This window comes from Coregonus lavaretus (genome assembly GCF_964263955.1).
Source record: "Coregonus lavaretus genome assembly, chromosome: 12".
In the NCBI taxonomy this organism is placed as follows: domain Eukaryota; kingdom Metazoa; phylum Chordata; class Actinopteri; order Salmoniformes; family Salmonidae; genus Coregonus; species Coregonus lavaretus.
In genome coordinates, this window is record NC_139999.1 from 3,867,556 (window position 1) to 3,886,411 (window position 18,856).

The 18,856-nt window shown below is 44.4% G+C and overlaps 1 protein-coding gene across 1 annotated transcript in view; it reads left to right on the plus strand.

Annotated features, from left to right (window-relative positions):
- Window positions 1-5,769: 5,769 nt before the first annotated feature.
- The window catches only part of LOC311138395 (inositol hexakisphosphate kinase 1-like), a 31,855-nt gene continuing 18,768 nt past the window's right edge, over window positions 5,770-18,856 (plus strand). Inside the window, exons 1-2 of the mRNA XM_084173064.1 lie at window positions 5,770-6,296; window positions 16,830-17,011. Of these exons, the coding sequence (XP_084029190.1) occupies window positions 6,100-6,296; window positions 16,830-17,011 (379 nt within the window). The 5' untranslated portion in view covers window positions 5,770-6,099. The remainder of the gene's footprint in view (window positions 6,297-16,829; window positions 17,012-18,856) is intronic.

The following is an 18,856-nucleotide window of genomic DNA, read 5'->3' on the forward strand; positions in this document are numbered from 1 at the left end:
GGGACAGACGGGCAGGGGGACAGACGGGCAGGGGGACAGTCGGGCAGGGGGACAGACGGGCAGGGGGACAGACGGGCAGGGGGACAGACGGACAGGGGGACAGACGGGGGGCAGACGGGCAGGGGGGACAGACGGGGGGCAGACGGTGAGACAGACAGGGGGACAGCTAGGAGGGATACAGGGATGTGACTAGGCTTGTAGAACATCAATAGTGTAGCAAATAGCCACAGTCTCCAACCCTGGTCTCCAACCCTGGTCTCCAACCCTGGCCTCCAACCCTGGTCTCCAACCCTGGTCTCCAACCCTGGTCTCCTAGCTAAACCCGCTAACCCCTGCTCCAATAGGGTTACCTCACCTGGGGGAGGTTGTCCCCAGGCTACCTAGGGCGCAACATGGAACAACACACACGGTGAGACGTGTTCAGCTCTACTCTGTTTCTGTGATCTGAACTGAATATTTGGCTGCTGTATCATAGGAGTAACCTTCACGGCAACAACAGTTGGGCCCAATGAAGGACGAACAGGACAGAGGTGACGAGGCTCATGGGACAACAATGGCCAGGCCCAATAGACCTTATTCACACGGGGTTATTGAAAAACATTTTATACATTGTGACTCCAATGGAGCACTTTAGTTTCTTATCCAGTTAGCCTGAATTTCTAACGACCATGGCCGCGGTGTGTATAAGGTCCATCTATGGATGTCATGTCTGGTCAAATAGTTGATCTATTGGAGTGATGTTGTTGGAAACAGTATTAGTATCGATCTTCTTATTGTACAGGTAGAAAGGCTCTGTCTCTCTCTTCATTTGAAGTTGAGATGCAGATCACATTTACTGGGCCAGAACCAAAAGGCTGGATGTGGTTAGACCCATAGAAACAGAATTACTGCTAGAACGGGCATCGTCCGTCCGACCACTTAATAAAGCACAATTTGAATCCTGTCCTTCCTGGTTAGTGGGGACACTTCCTGCTGTACTTCATGGCATCGGTTCACCCATTATGGCTTCATTGACTTGAATGGGGAGGTCCGTTCTAGTGATTATTTTCCACAGGCTATACACACGCCACGGTCTGAATCCCTAATGGCCATTAAACGGATCCGTGACAGAATTATCCCTCTGTTTCAGGACCTTAGTAGACTGCCTCACATAATATAATCATGTGCTCTCCTTACGCTCTCTCTCTCTCTCTCACGCACCCCCACACTCGTCTGACATCAGCCCATTCTCCATTCACTAGCTAGCGGTGTTGTGGACTGGCTGCTGATGACCTCACCGAGTGATCAGAGCGCTCTAAAAGCCTTAGCTGCTAATATCTATCCATCCATCCATCCATCCATCCATCCATCCACCCATCCATCCATCCATCCACCCATCCATCCATCCACCCATCCATCCATCCAACCGGAAGAGTCAGCAGGACACGAGAGGGCTAGGAGCATTTACCCACTACTGCCCTGCTTCTCTCTCATTTACATTACATTTACATTTACGTCACTTAGCAGACGCTCTTATCCAGAGCGACTTACAGGAGCAATTAGGGTTAAGTGCCTTGCTCAAGGGCACATCGACAGATTTTTCACCTAGTCGGCTCGGGGATTAGAACCAGCGACCTTTCGGTTACTGGCACAACGCTCTTACCCACTAAGCTACCTGCCGCCCCTCTCAATTCAATTCCAATTCAATTTGCTTCATTGGCATGACTTAACAATGTACATATCGCCAAAGCGTACGTCGGAAATGAAGTGATTTAATTTACTATATTAACATAAATAAAATAATAATAATAATGAAGATTGTCAACGGGACAAACAACAATAATCAAGGGTCAAAATAACCATACAATGGAATATAACAATGGCATAGAGGACATGTGCAGGTCGGTTGGTCTGTCAGACACTGTCCCTCATCTTATGGCAGGCAGCAATGTAGTGCTCTGCCAACCCACAGCTCTCTGTGTCCTCCCCCAACAGGACGGGTAGCCTATTCTCATCAGAGAGGTCTTTGAAACCTTGACAAACGCTTTCAAATTTGCGGAAATGACACTTACGAATGTTTATATTTTTGACATTTAGTCAGGAAATGCAGCTCTGTCTCTGGTTATGCTGTGGTGCAGTGGTTGCACAGCCTTTCCTCTACAGGAAGCCAGGTTTTCCTGTGTCTACCCTTCTCAATGGCAAGGCTGTGCTCACTGAGCCTGTAATATGTCAAGGTTTTTCTAAGGTTTTGATCAGTAACCATGGTGTACTGTCGATTTAGGGCCAGATAGCATTGCATTTTGCTTGGTGTTTGTGTTCCCAATAGGTCATGTAGTTTTGTTTTGACTGTGTTGTAATTTGGTTTATTCTGATTGATTGGATGTTCTGGTCCTGAGGCTTCAGTGTTTCACACGCTGACCGACTGTGCCCCATCGTGCGAATGTAGATTTTTTCCTCCCACACCAGACGCGATCAGGACACTCAGGTTGAAATATCAAAACGAACTCTGAACCGACTATATTAACTTGGGGACAGGTCGAAAAGCATTTAACATTTATGGCAATTTAGCTTTGCTAACACATTTTTCCTGGGATATAAACTTTGGGTTGTTATTTTACCTGAAATGCACAAGGTCCTCTACTCCAACAATGAATCCACAGATAAAAGGTTAAACTGAGTTTGTTTCTAGTAATCTTTCTTCCTTCTGGCTTCTTCTTCTTCTTTGGACGTTATATTGCGTTTGGCAACCAACTTTAAAAGGTGCATTACCACCACCAACTGGACTGGAGTGTGTCTTTCAATCGCCCACGTGGGTAGATGCTCTTAAAAAACAACGAGGACTTGTCGAGCGTCACAAATAGAACCCAGTTCTATTTTAGCGCCTGGCCAGGCAGACGCCCGCGAGCAATGTGGGTGCAATGATTTAATAACATGTATGTGTACATTTATTTTGCCACGTGCGCGTTGCGGTCAGCATGTTGGTAGAACAGGTTTGTGAACTCAACCCCATTACTAGCTGGATGAGGGGACTATTTTCTTTGCTCAACTCTTGGCATTGCAGGGCTTGGTAATGATATGAGAGGGGGGTCACTGTATAAAAAAAACTGAACTGCTCTTTTTTGAGTTTTTATTATTGGTGGATATTGGCCTAATTCTGCCCTGCATGCATTGTTTGTAGTTTTCCTCTGGACATGCAAGAGAATCTTACAGAACTCTGCATGCAGGATTGCATTGGGGTGTTTGTCCCATAGGGTGAAATCTTGTATTGCAAGTGGACCCCACACCTCGCTGCCATAAAGTGCAATTGGTTCAATGACACATTAATTTAGTTTTAGACACATTTTAATAGACTGCCCTGCATGTTTTCTCTCTCAGTTCATTCACTGCATCATAAAGGTGTCCAGTTGAGATTATTTTTAAACCTAAGTAATTGTAGTGTGTGCGGTACTCTATACATTTTGTACCAATTGAGAACTTTGGTCTAATTCCCTGAGATCTGGATCTTCTCTGGAAAATCATTATTTGTGTCTTTTTGGGGTTTGCTGCCAGGGCCCAGGTCTGTCAGTACTGCTCTAGCAGGTCCAGGCTCTGCTGTAGGCCACGTGCTGTGGGTTTACTGCCAGGGCCCAGGTCAGTACTGCTCTAGCAGGTCCAGGCTCTGCTGTAGGCCACGTGCTGTGGGTGACAGCAGGCACAGGGCATCTGCCAAGAGCAGGCATTTAACCTCTGAATTGTGGAGAATAACACCAGGGGCTGAGGATTTTTCTAGAATAGTGGCCAATTCGTCGATGTAAATATTGAAGAGCGCGGGGCCCAGATTGCAACCCTGGCGAAGGCCACACCCCTGCTTAAAAAAATATTTTATTTTCTTCCCAATTTTGATGCTGCACGTAATTTAATGATTTCATATGTTTTACCCCCTACACCACTTTCAATAACTTTGTAGAACAGTCCTGTATGCCAAATAGAATGAAATGGTTTTTGGAAGTCGATAAAGCCAGCGTGCATTCTGGTCTTATTGTGGTGGACGTGTTTATCTATCAGGGGGTGGAAATGTGATCGGTCGTTTTGGTATGAATCCAATTTGGCTTTTACTCAAGACATTATTATATTATTAAGGACGTTTAGACCTCTTATATTTTATAATACTACAGAAAACCTTCTCCAGGTTACTGGTCACACAAATGCCTCTAATTGTAATTGTAATCTCTCTCTTTCTTCTCTCTCTCTCTCACTCCGTCAACCTCTTCCAAACCCTTACGTCGTGACAGACGGACTGCTTGAGATGATATCACCTCAACCTCCAGGGATCTAAAGTGTGACCATTTTGGTCGCATATGCTCCTAGATTTTTTGCTGTGTGTCCTCACATTTGTGTTTTTTTCTGGGGGGGGGGGGGGGAGCACCAGGTGCGACCAGGACAAAATATGACCCAGATAATAATAGTTGTAATGATAGGCTTCACTAGGCAGTTGTTTCCGAGTGACCTAGAGAAAAACATCAGTGATTTTGTATTTCTTGCAACTATCTGAAGACGTAACGACATGGGAATGCCTGTGTCTACCACTTTGTGTAGCCAGTTAGCGATGCCGAAACAGTCATTTCTAAAGGCTTTCCCGTTAAACTTTACAAATTAAATGCTAACTGCAAACTAGGCTTACCTGGCAGAATTATATGATATCATGATGATTTGTATCAATCGAGTGGTGTTTTATTTTGCAAACTGTACTATTGCGCATGCAGAACAGAAACCGCCTGCCAAACACCAGTTTCTTGAGGAAACTATACCCTCCAAAATATATATATATATTGTATTTTCTTCCCCAGACCTCAAAAGTTGTCTAATGATGTGGTTTAAGCATTGTTGTGGACTTAGAACATCCAATTTTTTTTTTTTTTTCTGTATGGACCTCGCTTAGTGCACAGGGGAATTGTCATGCTAAAACAGGAAAGGGCCTTCCCCAAACTGTTGCCACAAAGTTGGAAGCACAGAATCGTCTAGAATGTCGTTGTATGCTGTAGTGTTGATTTCCCTTCACTGGAACTAAGGGGCCTAGCCCGAACCATGAAAAACAGCCCCAGACCATTATTCCTCCTCCACCAAACATTACAGTTGGCACTGCCAGATGGTGAAGTGTGATTCATCACTCCAGAGAACGCATTTCCACTGCTCCAGAGTCCAATGGCGGCGAGCTTTACACCTCTCCAGCTGACGGTTGGCGTTGCGCATGGTGATCTTAGGCTTGTGTGCGGCTGCTCGGCCATGGAAACCCATTTCATGAAGCTCCAGACGAACAGTTCTTGTGCTGACGTTGCTTCCAGAGGCAGTTTGGAACTCGGTAGTGAGTGTTGCAACTGAGGACAGACTATTTTGACACGCTACGCGCTGCAGCACACGGCGGTCCCGTTCTGTGAGCTTGTGTGGCCTACCACTTCACGGCTGAGCCGTTGTTGCTCCTAGACGTTTCCACTTCACAATAACAGCACTTACAGTTGACCGGGGCAGCTCTAGCAGGGCAGAAATTTGACGAACTGACTTGTTGGAAAGGTGGCATCCTATGACGGTGCCACGTTGAAAGTCACTGAGCCTTTCAGTAAGGCCATTCTACTGCCAATGTTTGTCTATGGAGATTCCATAGACTCGATTTTATACACCTGTCAGCAACGGGTGTGGCTGAAATAGCCGAATCCACTAATTTGAAGGGGCATCCACATACTTTTGTATATACAGTGTATCTCAAAGCTATACAAAAAAAAAAAAAAAGGGTCAGGTTTCTGACAGTACATTGTCACCTTGCTCTGTGATGTAATTTATGGTATCCAATTGCTTTGAATTAGTACACGGTGCCTACCACGTTGTGGTACCCAGTACCATAGGATAGATGGTACAATTGTACTTTGTCTTTCTCTGATCCCATACAACACTGAAACATACACACACCTTTGGAATTACTCTGTTCCTATTTCTCCCTCTCTCAGGGATGTGCTTCTTCCTGATTAATCAGGAATTCATGCTTTTCTGACACTTATCCTTCATTCATTTCTGAAACGGACCTAATCCCCTAGCCGAAATCCTGCTTCTCTATGGCCATCTATATCCCTGCTATTTGCTCCTCCAGGCATGGTGTTGGTGTGTTTCGAGGGGGACATAGATGGCTACATCAACCTGGTGGCGTACCCGTACGTGGAGGGCCTGGGCCACGACGACCTACCGGAGAGGGACCAACCCCGAAGGAAACACTCCCGACGGAGCCTCCACCGCTCCACCTCAGAGATGAAGGAGGAGAGGCCACCGCAGGAGAGTGACAGCACTGAGAAGTGAGTAGAACAGGAGGGATAGTGGGGAATGGGGGCGTGTGTGTGTCTGTGTGTCTGTGTGTGTCTGTGTGTGTGTGTGTGTGTGTGTGTCTGTGTGTGTGTGTCTGTGTGTGTGTGTGTGTGTGTGTCTGTGTGTGTGTCTCTGTGTGTGTGTGTGTGTGTGTGTGTCTGTGTGTGTCTGTGTGTGTGTGTGTGTGTGTGTGTGTCTGTGTGTGTCTGTGTGTGTCTGTGTGTGTGTCTGTGTCTGTGTGTGTGTGTGTGTGTGTGTCTGTGTGTGTGTGTCTGTGTGTGTGTGTCTGTGTGTCTGTGTGTGTGTCTGTGTGTGTGTCTGTGTGTGTGTCTGTGTGTGTGTGTGTCTGTGTCTGTGTGTGTGTGTGTGTGTGTCTCTGTGTGTGTGTGTGTGTTTCCACCAGCGAGATAAAAGATGGCGGGCCCCCATTCCCTATCCCCACTGAGAAATGAATGAGAAGCCAGGGGTGTGCGTGTGTCTGTGTGTGTGTGTGTCTGTGTCTGTGTGTGTCTGTGTGGGTGTGTGTGTGTTTCCATGAATGAGAAGCCAGGGGTGTGTGTGTGTCTGTGTGTCTGTGTGTGTCTGTCTGTGTGGGTGTGTGTGTGTTTCCATGAATGAGAAGCCAGGGGTGTGCATGTACGCTTATGTAATAATCAATAACTGATTATTAAATCAAATGTTATTTTTCACATGCTTGGTAAACAACAGGGGTAGACTAAAAGTGAAGTGCTTACTTACGGGCCCTTCCCAACAATGAATAAATAAATACATTATAAAGTTATAAGTACACATTGATTAACGATAACTTGAGTATATACAGTGCATGCGGAAAGTATTCATTCCCCTTGACTTTTTCCACATTTTGTTACATTACAGCTCTGAAATGGATGTTGTTGTTTTTTTCTTCCCCTCATCAATCTACACACAATAATGACAAAGCAAAAACAGGTTTGTGGAACTGTTTGCTAATGTATAAAAAAAAAAAATGGAAATATCATATTTACATAAGTATTCAGACCCTTCACTCAGTACTTTGTTGAAGCACCTTTGGTAGCGATTACAGCCTCTGTGTCTTCTTGGATATGACGCTACAAGCTTGGCACACCTGTATTTGGGGTGTTTCTCCCATTCCTCTCTGCTGATCCTCTCAAGCTCTGTCAGGTTGGATGGGGAGCGTTGCTGCACTGCTATTTTCAGGTCTCTCCAGAGATGTTCGATCGGGTTCAAGTCTGGGCTCTGGCTGGGCCAATCAAGGACATTCTGAGACTTGTCCCGAAGCCACTCCTGCATTGTCTTGGCTGTGTGCTTAAGGTCGTTGTTCTGTTGGAAGGTGAACCAGTCTGAGGTCCTGAGCGCACTGGAGCAGGTTTTCATCAAGGATCTCTCTGTACTTTGCTCTGTTCATCTTTCCCTCGATCCTGACTAGTCTCCCAGTCCCTGCCGCTGAAAAACATCCCCACAGCATGATGCTGCCACCACCATGCTTCACCATAGGGATGGTGCCAGGTTTCCTCCAGACGTGACGATAGGTATTCAGGCCAAAGAGTTCAATCTTGGTTTCATCAGACCAGATAATCTTGTTTCTCATGGTCTGAGAGACTTTAGGTGCCTTTTGGCAAACTCCAAGTGGGCTGTCATGTGCGTTTTACTGAGGAGTGGCTTCTGTCTGGCCACTCTACCATAAAGGCCTGATTGGTGGAGTGCTGCAGAGATGGTTGTCCTTCTGGAAGGTTCTCCCATCTCCACAGAGGAACTCTAGAGCTCTGTCAGAGTGACCCATCGGGTTCTTGGTCATCTCCCTGACCAAGGCCCTTTTCCCCCGATTGCTCAGTTTGGCCGGGCGGCCAGCTCTAGGAAGAGTCTTGGTGTTTTCAAACTTCTTCCATTTAAGAAGGATGGAGGCCGCTGTGTTCTTGGGGACCTTCAATGCTGCAGACATTTTTTGGTACCCTTCCCCAGATCTGTGCCTCGACACAATCCTGTCTCGGAGCTCTACGGACAATTCCTTCGACCTCATGGCTTGGTTTTTGCTCTGACATGCACTGTCAACTGTGGGACCTTACATAGACAGTTGTGTGCCTTTCCAAATCATGTTCAATCAATTGAATTGACCACAGGTGGACTCCAATCAAGTTGTAGAAACATCTCAAGGATGATCAATGGAAACAGGATGCACCTGAGCTCAATTTCGAGTCTCATAGCAAAGGGTCTGAATACTTATGTAAATAAGGTATCTGTTTTTTTATTTTTAATAAATTTGCAAACATTTCAAACAAATCTGTTTTTGTTTTGTCTTTATGGGGTATTGTGTGTAGATTGATGAGGGAAAAAAATTATTTTATCCATTTCAGAACAAGGCTGTAACGTAACAAAATGTGGAAAAAGTCAATGGTTCTGAATACTTTCCGAATGTACTGTATCTTGAGTATATAACTTGAGCATACAAAACATTAAGAACACCTGCTCTCTCCATGACATAGGGGGTGTTCCTAATGTTTGGTATGCTCAGTGTACATGCGGTAGCAGTACAGAGTCGATGTGCAGGGGTACGAGGTAGATATGTACAGCTAAATGACTAAAATGTAAATGTAGGTAGTGGTGAAGTGACAGGATAGATAATAAACAGTATCATGAAACAATTTCTAAGATTTGACAGAGTTACAGTTCATAGTTAAAAATCAGTCAATTGAAATAAATTCATTAGGCCATATTCTATGGATTTCACATGGCTGGGAATACAGATATGCATCTGTTGGTCACAGATACCTTTAAAAACAAAAGGGGCGTGGATCAGAAAACCAGTCAGTATCTGGTGTGACCACCATTTGCCTAATACATATCTCCTTCGCATAGATTTGATCAGGCTGTTGATTGTGGCCTGTGGAATGTTGTCCCACTCCTCTTCAATGGCTGTGTGAAGTTTCTGGATATTGGCGGGAACTGGAAGACGCTGTTGTACATGTTGATACAGAGCATCCCAAACATGCTCAATGGGTGACATGTCTGGTGAGTTTGCAGGCCATGGAAGAACTGGGACATATTCAGCTTCCAGGAATTGTGTAGAGATCCTTGCAACATGGGGCCGTGCATTATCATGCTGAAACATGAGGTGATGGCGGCAGATGAATGGCATGACAATGGGCCTCAGGATCTCGTCAAGTTATCTCTGTGCATTCAAATTGCCATTGATAAAATGCAATTGTGTTCGTTGTCCGTAGCTTATGCCTGCCCATACCATAACCCGACTGCCACCATGGGGCACTCTGTTCACAATGTTGACATCAGCAAACCACTCGCACATACGCGAGTACATGTGTGGTCTGTGGTTTTGAGGCCGGTTGGACGTACTGCTAAATTCTCTAAAATGACGTTGGAGGCGGCTTATGGTAGAGAAATGAACATTCAATCCTCTCGCAACAGCTCTGGTGGACATTCCTGCAGTCACCATGCCAATTGCATGCTCCCTCAAAACTTGAGAGACATGTGGCACTGTGTTGTGTGACAAAACTGCACATTTTAGAGTGGCCTTTTATTGTCCCCGGCACAAGGTGCACCTGTGTAATGATCATGCTGTTTAATCAGCTTCTTGATATGCCACACCTGTCAGGTGAATGGATTATCTTGGCAAAGGAGAAATGCTCACTAACAGGGATGTAAACATATTTGTGCACAAAATTTGAGAGAAATACGTTTTTTGTGCGTCTTATTTCAGGTCATGAAACATGGGAACAACACTTTACATGTTGCATTTATATTTTTGTTTAGTGTATTTAGTTAACTATTTAGCAGTCTTATGGCTTGGGGCTAGAAGCTGGTCAGGGTCCTGTTGGTTCCAGACCTGATGCGTCGGTACCGCTTGCCGTGCGGTAGCAGAGAGAACAGTTTATGACTTGGGTGGCTGGAGTCTTTGTCAATTTTTAGGGCCTTCCTCTGATACCGCCTAATATAGTGGTCCTGGATGGCAGGGAGCTCGGCCCAAGTGATGTACTGGGCCATACGCACTAACCTCTGTAGTGCCTTGCGGTCGGATGCCAAGCAGTTTCCATACCAAGCGGTGATGCAGCCAGTCAGGATGCTCTCAATGGTGCAGCTGTAGTACTTTTTGATAATCTGAGAGCCCTTTTCCTGCGTTGGTGTTGTGCACCATCTTAATTCCTTAGTGTTGTGGACACCGAGGATCTTGAAGCTCTCGCCCCGTCGATGTGGAAGGGGGCATGCACTGCCAGGTCTCTGAACTCCTCCCTATAGGCTGTCTCATTGTCGTTGGTGATCAGGTTTACCACTGTCATGTCGTCAGCAAACTTAATGATAGTGTTGGAGTTGTGCCACGCAGTCGTGGGTGAACAGGGAGTACAGAAGAGGACTAAGCATGCATCCCTGAGGGGCCCCTGTGTTGAGGATCAATGCCATTGGATGAATCCCAGAACACATTCCAGTCTGTGCTAGTAAAACAGTCCTGTAGCGTAGCATCCGTGTCATCCGACCACCGTGTTGAGGGTCAGCGTGGCAGATGTGTTGTTGTCTACCCTCACTACCTGGGGGCATCCCATCAGGAAGTCCAGGATCCAGTAGCAGAGGGAGGTGTTCAGTCCCGGTCTCCTGAGCTTAGTGATGAGCTTGGAGGGCACTATGTTGTTGAACGCTGAGCTGTAGTCGATGAACAGCATTCTTACATAGGTGTTCCTCTAGGTGGTTGAGGGCAGTGTGGAGTGCAATTGAGATTGATTCGTCTATGGATCTGTTGGGGCGGTATGCAAATTGGAGTGGGTCTAGGGTGTCTAGAATGATGGAGTTGATGTGTGCCATAACCAGCCTTTCAAAGCACTTCATGATTACAGATGTGAGTGCTATGGAGCGATAGTCATTTAGACAGTTTACCTTGGCGTTCTTGGGCAGAGGGACTAGGGTGGTCTGCTTGAAACATATACAATTCCTCTCTTGAAAGCTTCATCATTCACTGACATACACTACCAGTCAAACGTTTGGACACACCTACCCATTCAAGGGTTTTTCTTTATTTTTTACTATTTTTTTTACAATGTAGAATAATAGTGAAGACATCAAAACTATGAAATAACACATATGGAATCATGTAGTAACCAAAAAAGTGTTAAACAAATCAAAATGTATTTTATATATCAAATAGCCAACCTTTGCCTTGATGACAGCTTTGCACACTCTTGGCATTCTCTCAACCAGCATCATGAGGTAGTCACCTGGAATGCATTTCAATTAACAGGTGTGCCTTCTTAAAAATTCATTTGTGGAATTTCTTTCCTTCTTAATGGTTTTGAGCCAATCAGTTGTGTTGTGACAAGGTAGGCAGGGTATACAGAAGATAACCCTATTTGGTAAAAGACTAAGTTCATATTATGGCAAAAACAGCTCAAATAAGCAAAGAGAAACTACATTTCATCATTACTTTAAGACATGAAGGTCAGTCAATACGGAACATTTCAAGAACTTTCAAAGTGCAGTCGCAAAGACTATCAAGCGCTATGATGAAACTGGCTCTCATGAGGACCACCACAGGAATGGAAGACCCAGAGTTACCTCTGCTGCAGAGGATAAGTTCATTAGAGTTACCAGCCTCACAAATTGCAGCCCAAATAAATGCTTCACAGAGTTCAAGTAACAGACACATCTCAACATCAACTGTTCAGAGGGGACTATGTGAATCAGGCCTTCATGGTCGAATTACTGCAAAGAAACTACTACTAAAAGGACACCGATAAGAAGAAGAGACCTGCTTGGGCCAAGAAACACGAGCAATAGACATTAGACCGGTAGAAATGTGTCCTTTGGTCTGGAGTCCAAATTTGAGATTTTTTGGTTCCAACCGCCGTGTCTTTGTGAGACACTTTGTGGGTGAACGGATGATCTCAGCATGTGTATTTCCCACCGTAAAGCATGGAGGAGGTGGTGTTATGGTGTGGGGGTGCTTTGCTGGTGACACTGTCTGTGATTTATTTAGAATTCAAGGCACACTTAACCAGCATGGCTACCACAGCATTCTGCAGCGATACACCATCCCATCTGGTTTGGGCTTAGTGGGACTATCATTTGTTTTTCAACAGGACAATGACCAACACACCTCCAGGCTGTGTAAGGGCTATTTGACCAAGAAGGAGAGTGATGGAGTGCTGCATCAGATGACCTGGTCTCCACAATCCCCCGACCTCAACCCAATTGAGATGGTTTGGGATGAGTCGGACCGCAGAGTGAAGGAAAATCAGCCAACAAGTGCTCAGCATATGTGCGAACTCCTTCAAGACTGTTGGAAAAGCATTCCAGGTGAAGCTGGTTGAGAGAATGCCAAGAGTGTGCAAAAGCTGTCATCAAGGCAAAGGGCGGCTATTTGAAGAATCTCAAATTGTTAAACACTTTTTTGGTTACTACAGTGGGGGGAAAAAGTATTTAGTCAGCCACCAATTGTGCAAGTTCTCCCACTTAAAAAGATGAGAGTGGCCTGTAATTTTCATCATAGGTACACGTGAACTATGACAGACAAAATGAGGAAAAAAAATCCAGAAAATCACATTGTAGGATTTTTAATGAATTAATTTGCAAATTATGGTGGAAAATATGTATTTGGTCAATAACAAAAGTTTCTCAATACTTTGTTATATACCCTTTGTTGGCAATGACACAGGTCAAACATTTTCTGTAAGTCTTCACAAGGTTTTCAACACACTGTTGATGGTATTTTGGCCCATTCCTCCATGCAGATCTCCTCTATAGCAGTGATGTTTTGGGGCTGTCGCTGGGCAACACGGACTTTCAACTCCCTCCAAAGATTTTCTATGGGGTTGAGATCTGGAGACTGGCTAGGTCACTCCAGGACCTTGAAATGCTTCTTACGAAGCCACTCCTTTGTTGCCCAGGCGGTGTGTTTTGGATCATTGTCATGCTGAAAGACCCAGCCACGTTTCATCTTCAATGCCCTTGCTGATGGAAGGAGGTTTTCACTCAAAATCTCACGATACATGGCCCCATTCATTCTTTCCTTTACACGGATCAGTCGTCCTGGTTCCTTTGCAGAAAAACAGCCCCAAAGCATGATGTTTCCACCCCCATGCTTCACAGTAGGTATGGTGTTCTTTGGATGCAACTCAGCATTCTTTGTCCTCCAAACACGACGAGTTGAGTTTTTACCAAAAAGTTATATTTTGGTTTCATCTGACCATATGACATTCTCCCAATCCTCTTCTGGATCATCCAAATGCACTCTAGCAAACTTCAGACGGGCCTGGACATGTACTTGCTTAAGCAGGGGGACACGTCTCGCACTGCAGGATTTGAGTCCCTGGCGGCGTAGTGTGTTACTGATGGTCGGCTTTGTTACTTGGGTCCCAGCTCTCTGCAGGTCATTCACTAGGTCCCCCCGTGTGGTTCTGGGATTTTTGCTCACCGTTCTTGTGATCATTTTGACCCCACGGGGTGAGATCTTGCGTGGAGCCCCAGATCGAGGGAGATTATCAGTGGTCTTGTATGTCTTCCATTTCCTAATAATTGCTCCCACAGTTGATTTCTTCAAACCAAGCTGCTTACCTATTGCAGATTCAGTCTTCCCAGCCTGGTGCAGGTCTACAATTTTGTTTCTGGTGTCCTTTGACAGCTCTTTGGTCTTGGCCATAGTGGAGTTTGGAGTGTGACTGTTTGAGGTTGTGGACAGGTGTCTTTTATACTGATAACAAGTTCAAACAGGTTCCATTAATACAGGTAACGAGTGGAGGACAGAGGAGCCTCTTAAAGAAGAAGTTACAGGTCTGTGAGAGCCAGAAATCTTGCTTGTTTGTAGGTGACTAAATACTTATTTTCCACCATAATTTGCAAATAAATTCATTAAAAATCCTACATTGTGACTTTCTGGATTTTTTTTCTCAATTTGTCTGTCATAGTTGACGTGTACCTATGATGAAAATTACAGGCCTCTCTCATCTTTTTAAGTGGGAGAACTTGCACAATTGGTGGCTGACTAAATACTTTTTTCCCCCACTGTACATGATTCCATATGTGTTATTTCATAGTTTTGATGTCTTCACTATTATTCTACAATGTAGAAAATAGTACAAATAAAGAAAAACCCTGGAATGAGTAGGTGTGTCCAAACTTTTGACTGGTACTGTAAATGAGCCAATTTAGCAATTAGGATTTGTAATCTATAATGGTTATGATAAATTAGGTCATTATTGTGCACTGTTGGCATATAGATAAAACGCACATATTTTTTTCCAGTGCGGGCCTTGTGTTCAAAAATACCAAAAATATAATTCTGAGTACTCAAAAAATAAATCATGCGAGTACTCAAACAGTCAAGGATGTCAAATGCATATCCCTACTCTATAGAATGGTCTCCAGCTTATCATGGGGTATTCTAACTCAGGCGAGCAAAAACTTAAGACTTCCTTCATATTAGAGATCGTTCACCAGCTATTGTTAACAAAGAGACCCACCCCTCCCCCCTCATCTTACCTGAGGCTGCCCTCCAGTCATAGAAAAACCAGCTAGATGCATATTATCCATGTCCTTGGTCAGCCACGACTCTGAGAAACAGGATATTACAGTTCATCAGGTCCCGTTGATAGGATAGTCTGGAACGGAGCTCGTCCAGTTAGTTCTCTAGTGACTGTACGTTCGCCAACAGAACGGAGGGTAGAGGCGGTTTATTTGCTCGCCAACGTAGTCTCGTCAGGATGTCCCCTCGCCTGCAATCGTTTGCCGTCGCTTCCTCTTTCGAGTCCCGGGGATCAATGCCTGGTCCGGAGTAAGCAGAACGTCCATCCCGGGGATCAATGCCTGGTCCGGAGTAAGCAGAACGTCCATCCCGGGGATCAATGCCTGGTCCGGAGTAAGCAGAACGTCCTGAGCTGCCAACTCATTGAAGTAGAAATGTTGTCATCCAAATTGATTGGTTAGTGGTCGCTGTTCTGATCTCCAGAAGCTGTTTTCGGTCAAAATGAGGAAATGATGGCGGAGACATTATGTAAAAAGTTAAGAACAGCGTAAAAAAAAGTAGCAGAATTGGTAGAGGGTCTTTGGTAGAACCAGGGATTTTTCTGCCATTTAAATCCTTGAGTTTTATCGGGCCACCTAAGTCCAAACAGTGTAAATAATTTGTTTATAAATGTTTGGGATGGAAAAACGCTTAGTGTAAACTTAAACGACTAAAACCAGATATAAAGTATGTAGAAGAGATAATGGAAATATATAATTTTTTATAATATTTGAGAACTAACAATCTCCAAAATAAAAGTCAGGGAGAATTAAAAAATGACCAAAACAATGAATTTAGCAGTATTGGTTTTGAATTTGGTTGAGCAAAAGATCACAGCATTAGCCATGGCAAAATAAATAGAATTTCAGGATATTTGCTTTGAAACTGCAACATTTTCTCTCAGCTCTATGGCAGAATATGTAGAATCGCAGGAAATTAGCTTTCAAACGGCAACATTTTTTCTCAGCTCCATGGAAAAAAAGTGTAGAATTGCAGGAAATGTGCTTAAAAATGTAAAAGGTTATCTCCACCGTCAAGATGGGGGGCCTCTAAAATGTCCTCTAAAATTCAGCCGCGCCGACCGTTACCGCGCCCACCACCTAAGCCCCTTTTTGATCCAGAGAAAACCCTGTAGAACCATGTGTTAGTTTTCCTCTCCTTTTTTGTTGCTAAATTATTTGCTGATGTTTTGGTGCCCTCCTTTGGCTAGTTGACCCTGTGGTGCCCTTGCTGTGTTTTATGTTTTCATGCCCTGGGTTAGTTTAGTTGACCTTAAAACATGGTGAATCCAGAAGGATTTAGAATGAAACTGTGTTTTGCATTAGTTGACCTTTCGTTGTGTGTTGTCCCAGAGAGGATTTACTCCACAAGAATCTGTCCACGTTAGATAAGCAGGCCAAGTGGGGATTTTATGAGGTCTATGAGAAAGTGTTTGATCGAATAGAAGTTTTGTCATGTTTAGGCTGTTACAAATGTACTGATATAAGTGCATGCACGTGGCATTCCGGCAACTTTGAGAAAAAAAACGACTTAGTTGTGCCTGTTCACGCCTATCTGCCCTCTCATTGGCTAGAATGGTCCTACCTGATCTCGCCTCCTCCCGCCTTCCTTTCATCTTTGAGGACATGTATTTCCATTGTTAGAGCGATCACTCGACTATCTTGTCAATATAATAGATCATCTTTGGTTGTCCTCCCCGTCCGGTCTCCTGAAGAGTCCTCGTCCGGAGCTCCAGATCCACAGTGACATGTTGTGGTGCTCTAGTTAACCTGTTAGTTAACCTGTTAGTTAACCTGTTAGTTAACCTGTTTGTTAACCTGTTTGTTAACCTGTTAGTTAACCTGTTAGTTAACCTGTTTGTTAACCTGTTTGTTAACCTGTTAGTTAACCTGTTAGTTAACCTGTTTGTTAACCTGTTAGTTAACCTGTTAGTTAACCTGTTTGTTAACCTGTTTGTTAACCTGTTTGTTAACCTGTGCCCTCTCTCCTCTGTTAACCCTGTTGTCCCTGTGTCCTCTCCCTCCAGTCTCCAGGAGCTGAAGAGTCCTCGTCTAGAGCTCCAGATCTACAGTGATGTTCCCTTCCAGATGCTGGATAATAACAGCGGCCTGGTCTCAGAGAAGATCAGCCACAACCCCTGGAGCCTCCGCTGCCACAGGCAGCAGCTCAGCCGCATGAGATCAGAGTCCAAGGACAGGAAGCTCTACAGTATCCCCTTTTCCTCAGGCCGATGAGACAGAGACAGGAGTGCTGTTGGAAGCTCAGCAGAATCACATACTAGGAATGTCCTAATGGGTCAATGTCGAAAAACGGGATACACAATCAATCTATGCTCCTAATAATGAGGTGATCTTTTCTTTATTGATCACCATCGAACTTCATGAGGTGTCTGGGACTGACTGACTGACTGACTGACTGACTGGCTGACTGACTGAGTCAACCAATGAGGAATAGATCAGTCTTCCATGTGCACATTGCCTAACCAGTTAGATAGAAAGGGTTAAAAGTTAAATAAACAGAGGGAAAGTACTACCAGGGGAGTTGACCAGGTCAAGTTAAACACTATCCATGATGAGGTGCCTGGGACAGACTGTTTTCCTCATTGATTAGTTGATTCAGTTCTCTGTTCACAGGTACCCTAACCAGATAGACAGGCAGGGTGATAAACAGAGGGAAGGTGACTGGGTCAACATGAACACTGTCTTCATTACCTCGGGAAGGCGTTGGTCAAGGTTAGTGTTGCAACACTGTCTTCATTACCTCAGGAAGGCGTTGGTCAAGGTTAGTGTTGCAACACTGCTGTCATTAACAACACAGACCCCTGGAATGCTCTCATGCTCTGACCTGTCAGAATAGCCTGTGGGAAAAGGGGCAGTTCTCGGAGCGACCTACCCGTCCCAAATGGTACCCTATTCTCTGTATAGTGCTCTACTTTTGATCAGGTCTCTGAAACTAGGCGTGTGTCACACATCACTACTTCACAGGAGAGGCATTTGAACGTAAACATTTATTTATCATCAAGATGCGTTTTTTTTGGCAGAAATGCCTTCTGGAACGTGAACTTTCATGTGCCTTAATAACAAACTTGTATTCCATCCGTAAATATTAATACAATTGTTAAATTACGAGCCTAGTTGTTTTAGCCACGGGAAAATACCTTCCCGCTAGCCATGATTGGCTGAGATAATGGATGAGCTGGACATGCCGGGAGATAAATTTGGATTGTAGCATGCTTCTGTCTATAACGTGAGCTGTTCAGTATGAGTTGATAGTCCTTTCTACCGCGCCGTTTTTGAAAGATATAATGTTAGCCATCGAGAACTACAAAAGTTTTGCTACTTTTCTCATCAACATTGATGCCCTGAATTTAGCAGGCGCTATCGACAGATCAGTTGGAAAAAGTGATGGGCTACTTTCTGCACACGCCACGGTCAGTGTAAACTGGAGTGACTTGACATAACGCTGGCCAAACAAGATGTAGCTACAAACAAAACTGAGTTAAATGGCTCCAGTCTGCCGTGAAGCGTTCATCCATGTATACGGGTAAGAGTATAGCTACTTCAGATATAACTTTATAATTTTGTCCCCCCAAAAATTTCATTGCAAGTCAAAGCGTACTTTTAGCTAGCTAGTGAACGTTAGCTTGCTGGCTCGCTAGCTAATGTTACATGTATGATCAATGTAGTAATATTATTCGAATCAGAAAAACTATTTGCATTGCTAGTTATAGCCTAATGTTAGCTAGCTACTGTCGAACCTAGTTGGTTAGCATTAGCTAACTGCAGATTCATACCACAGCTATGACAATGTTTGTATTGGTTGTAGTATGAGTTGGGATTATGCGGGTTCATTGTTTAGCTAGCTAGCTACATGTCTAAACAAAAGACTCCACTTCGCCAGATGATTACATGACCCATCAAGTTAGCCAGGTGTGTCTGGGGGTGATTACGGCCATCTATTGTATTTCATGAACATGTGTACATGTCTAGACAATAGTGACCCATCCATTTAGCTAGATGTGGTTATAGCATTTCCTTCACATGACCCATCAAT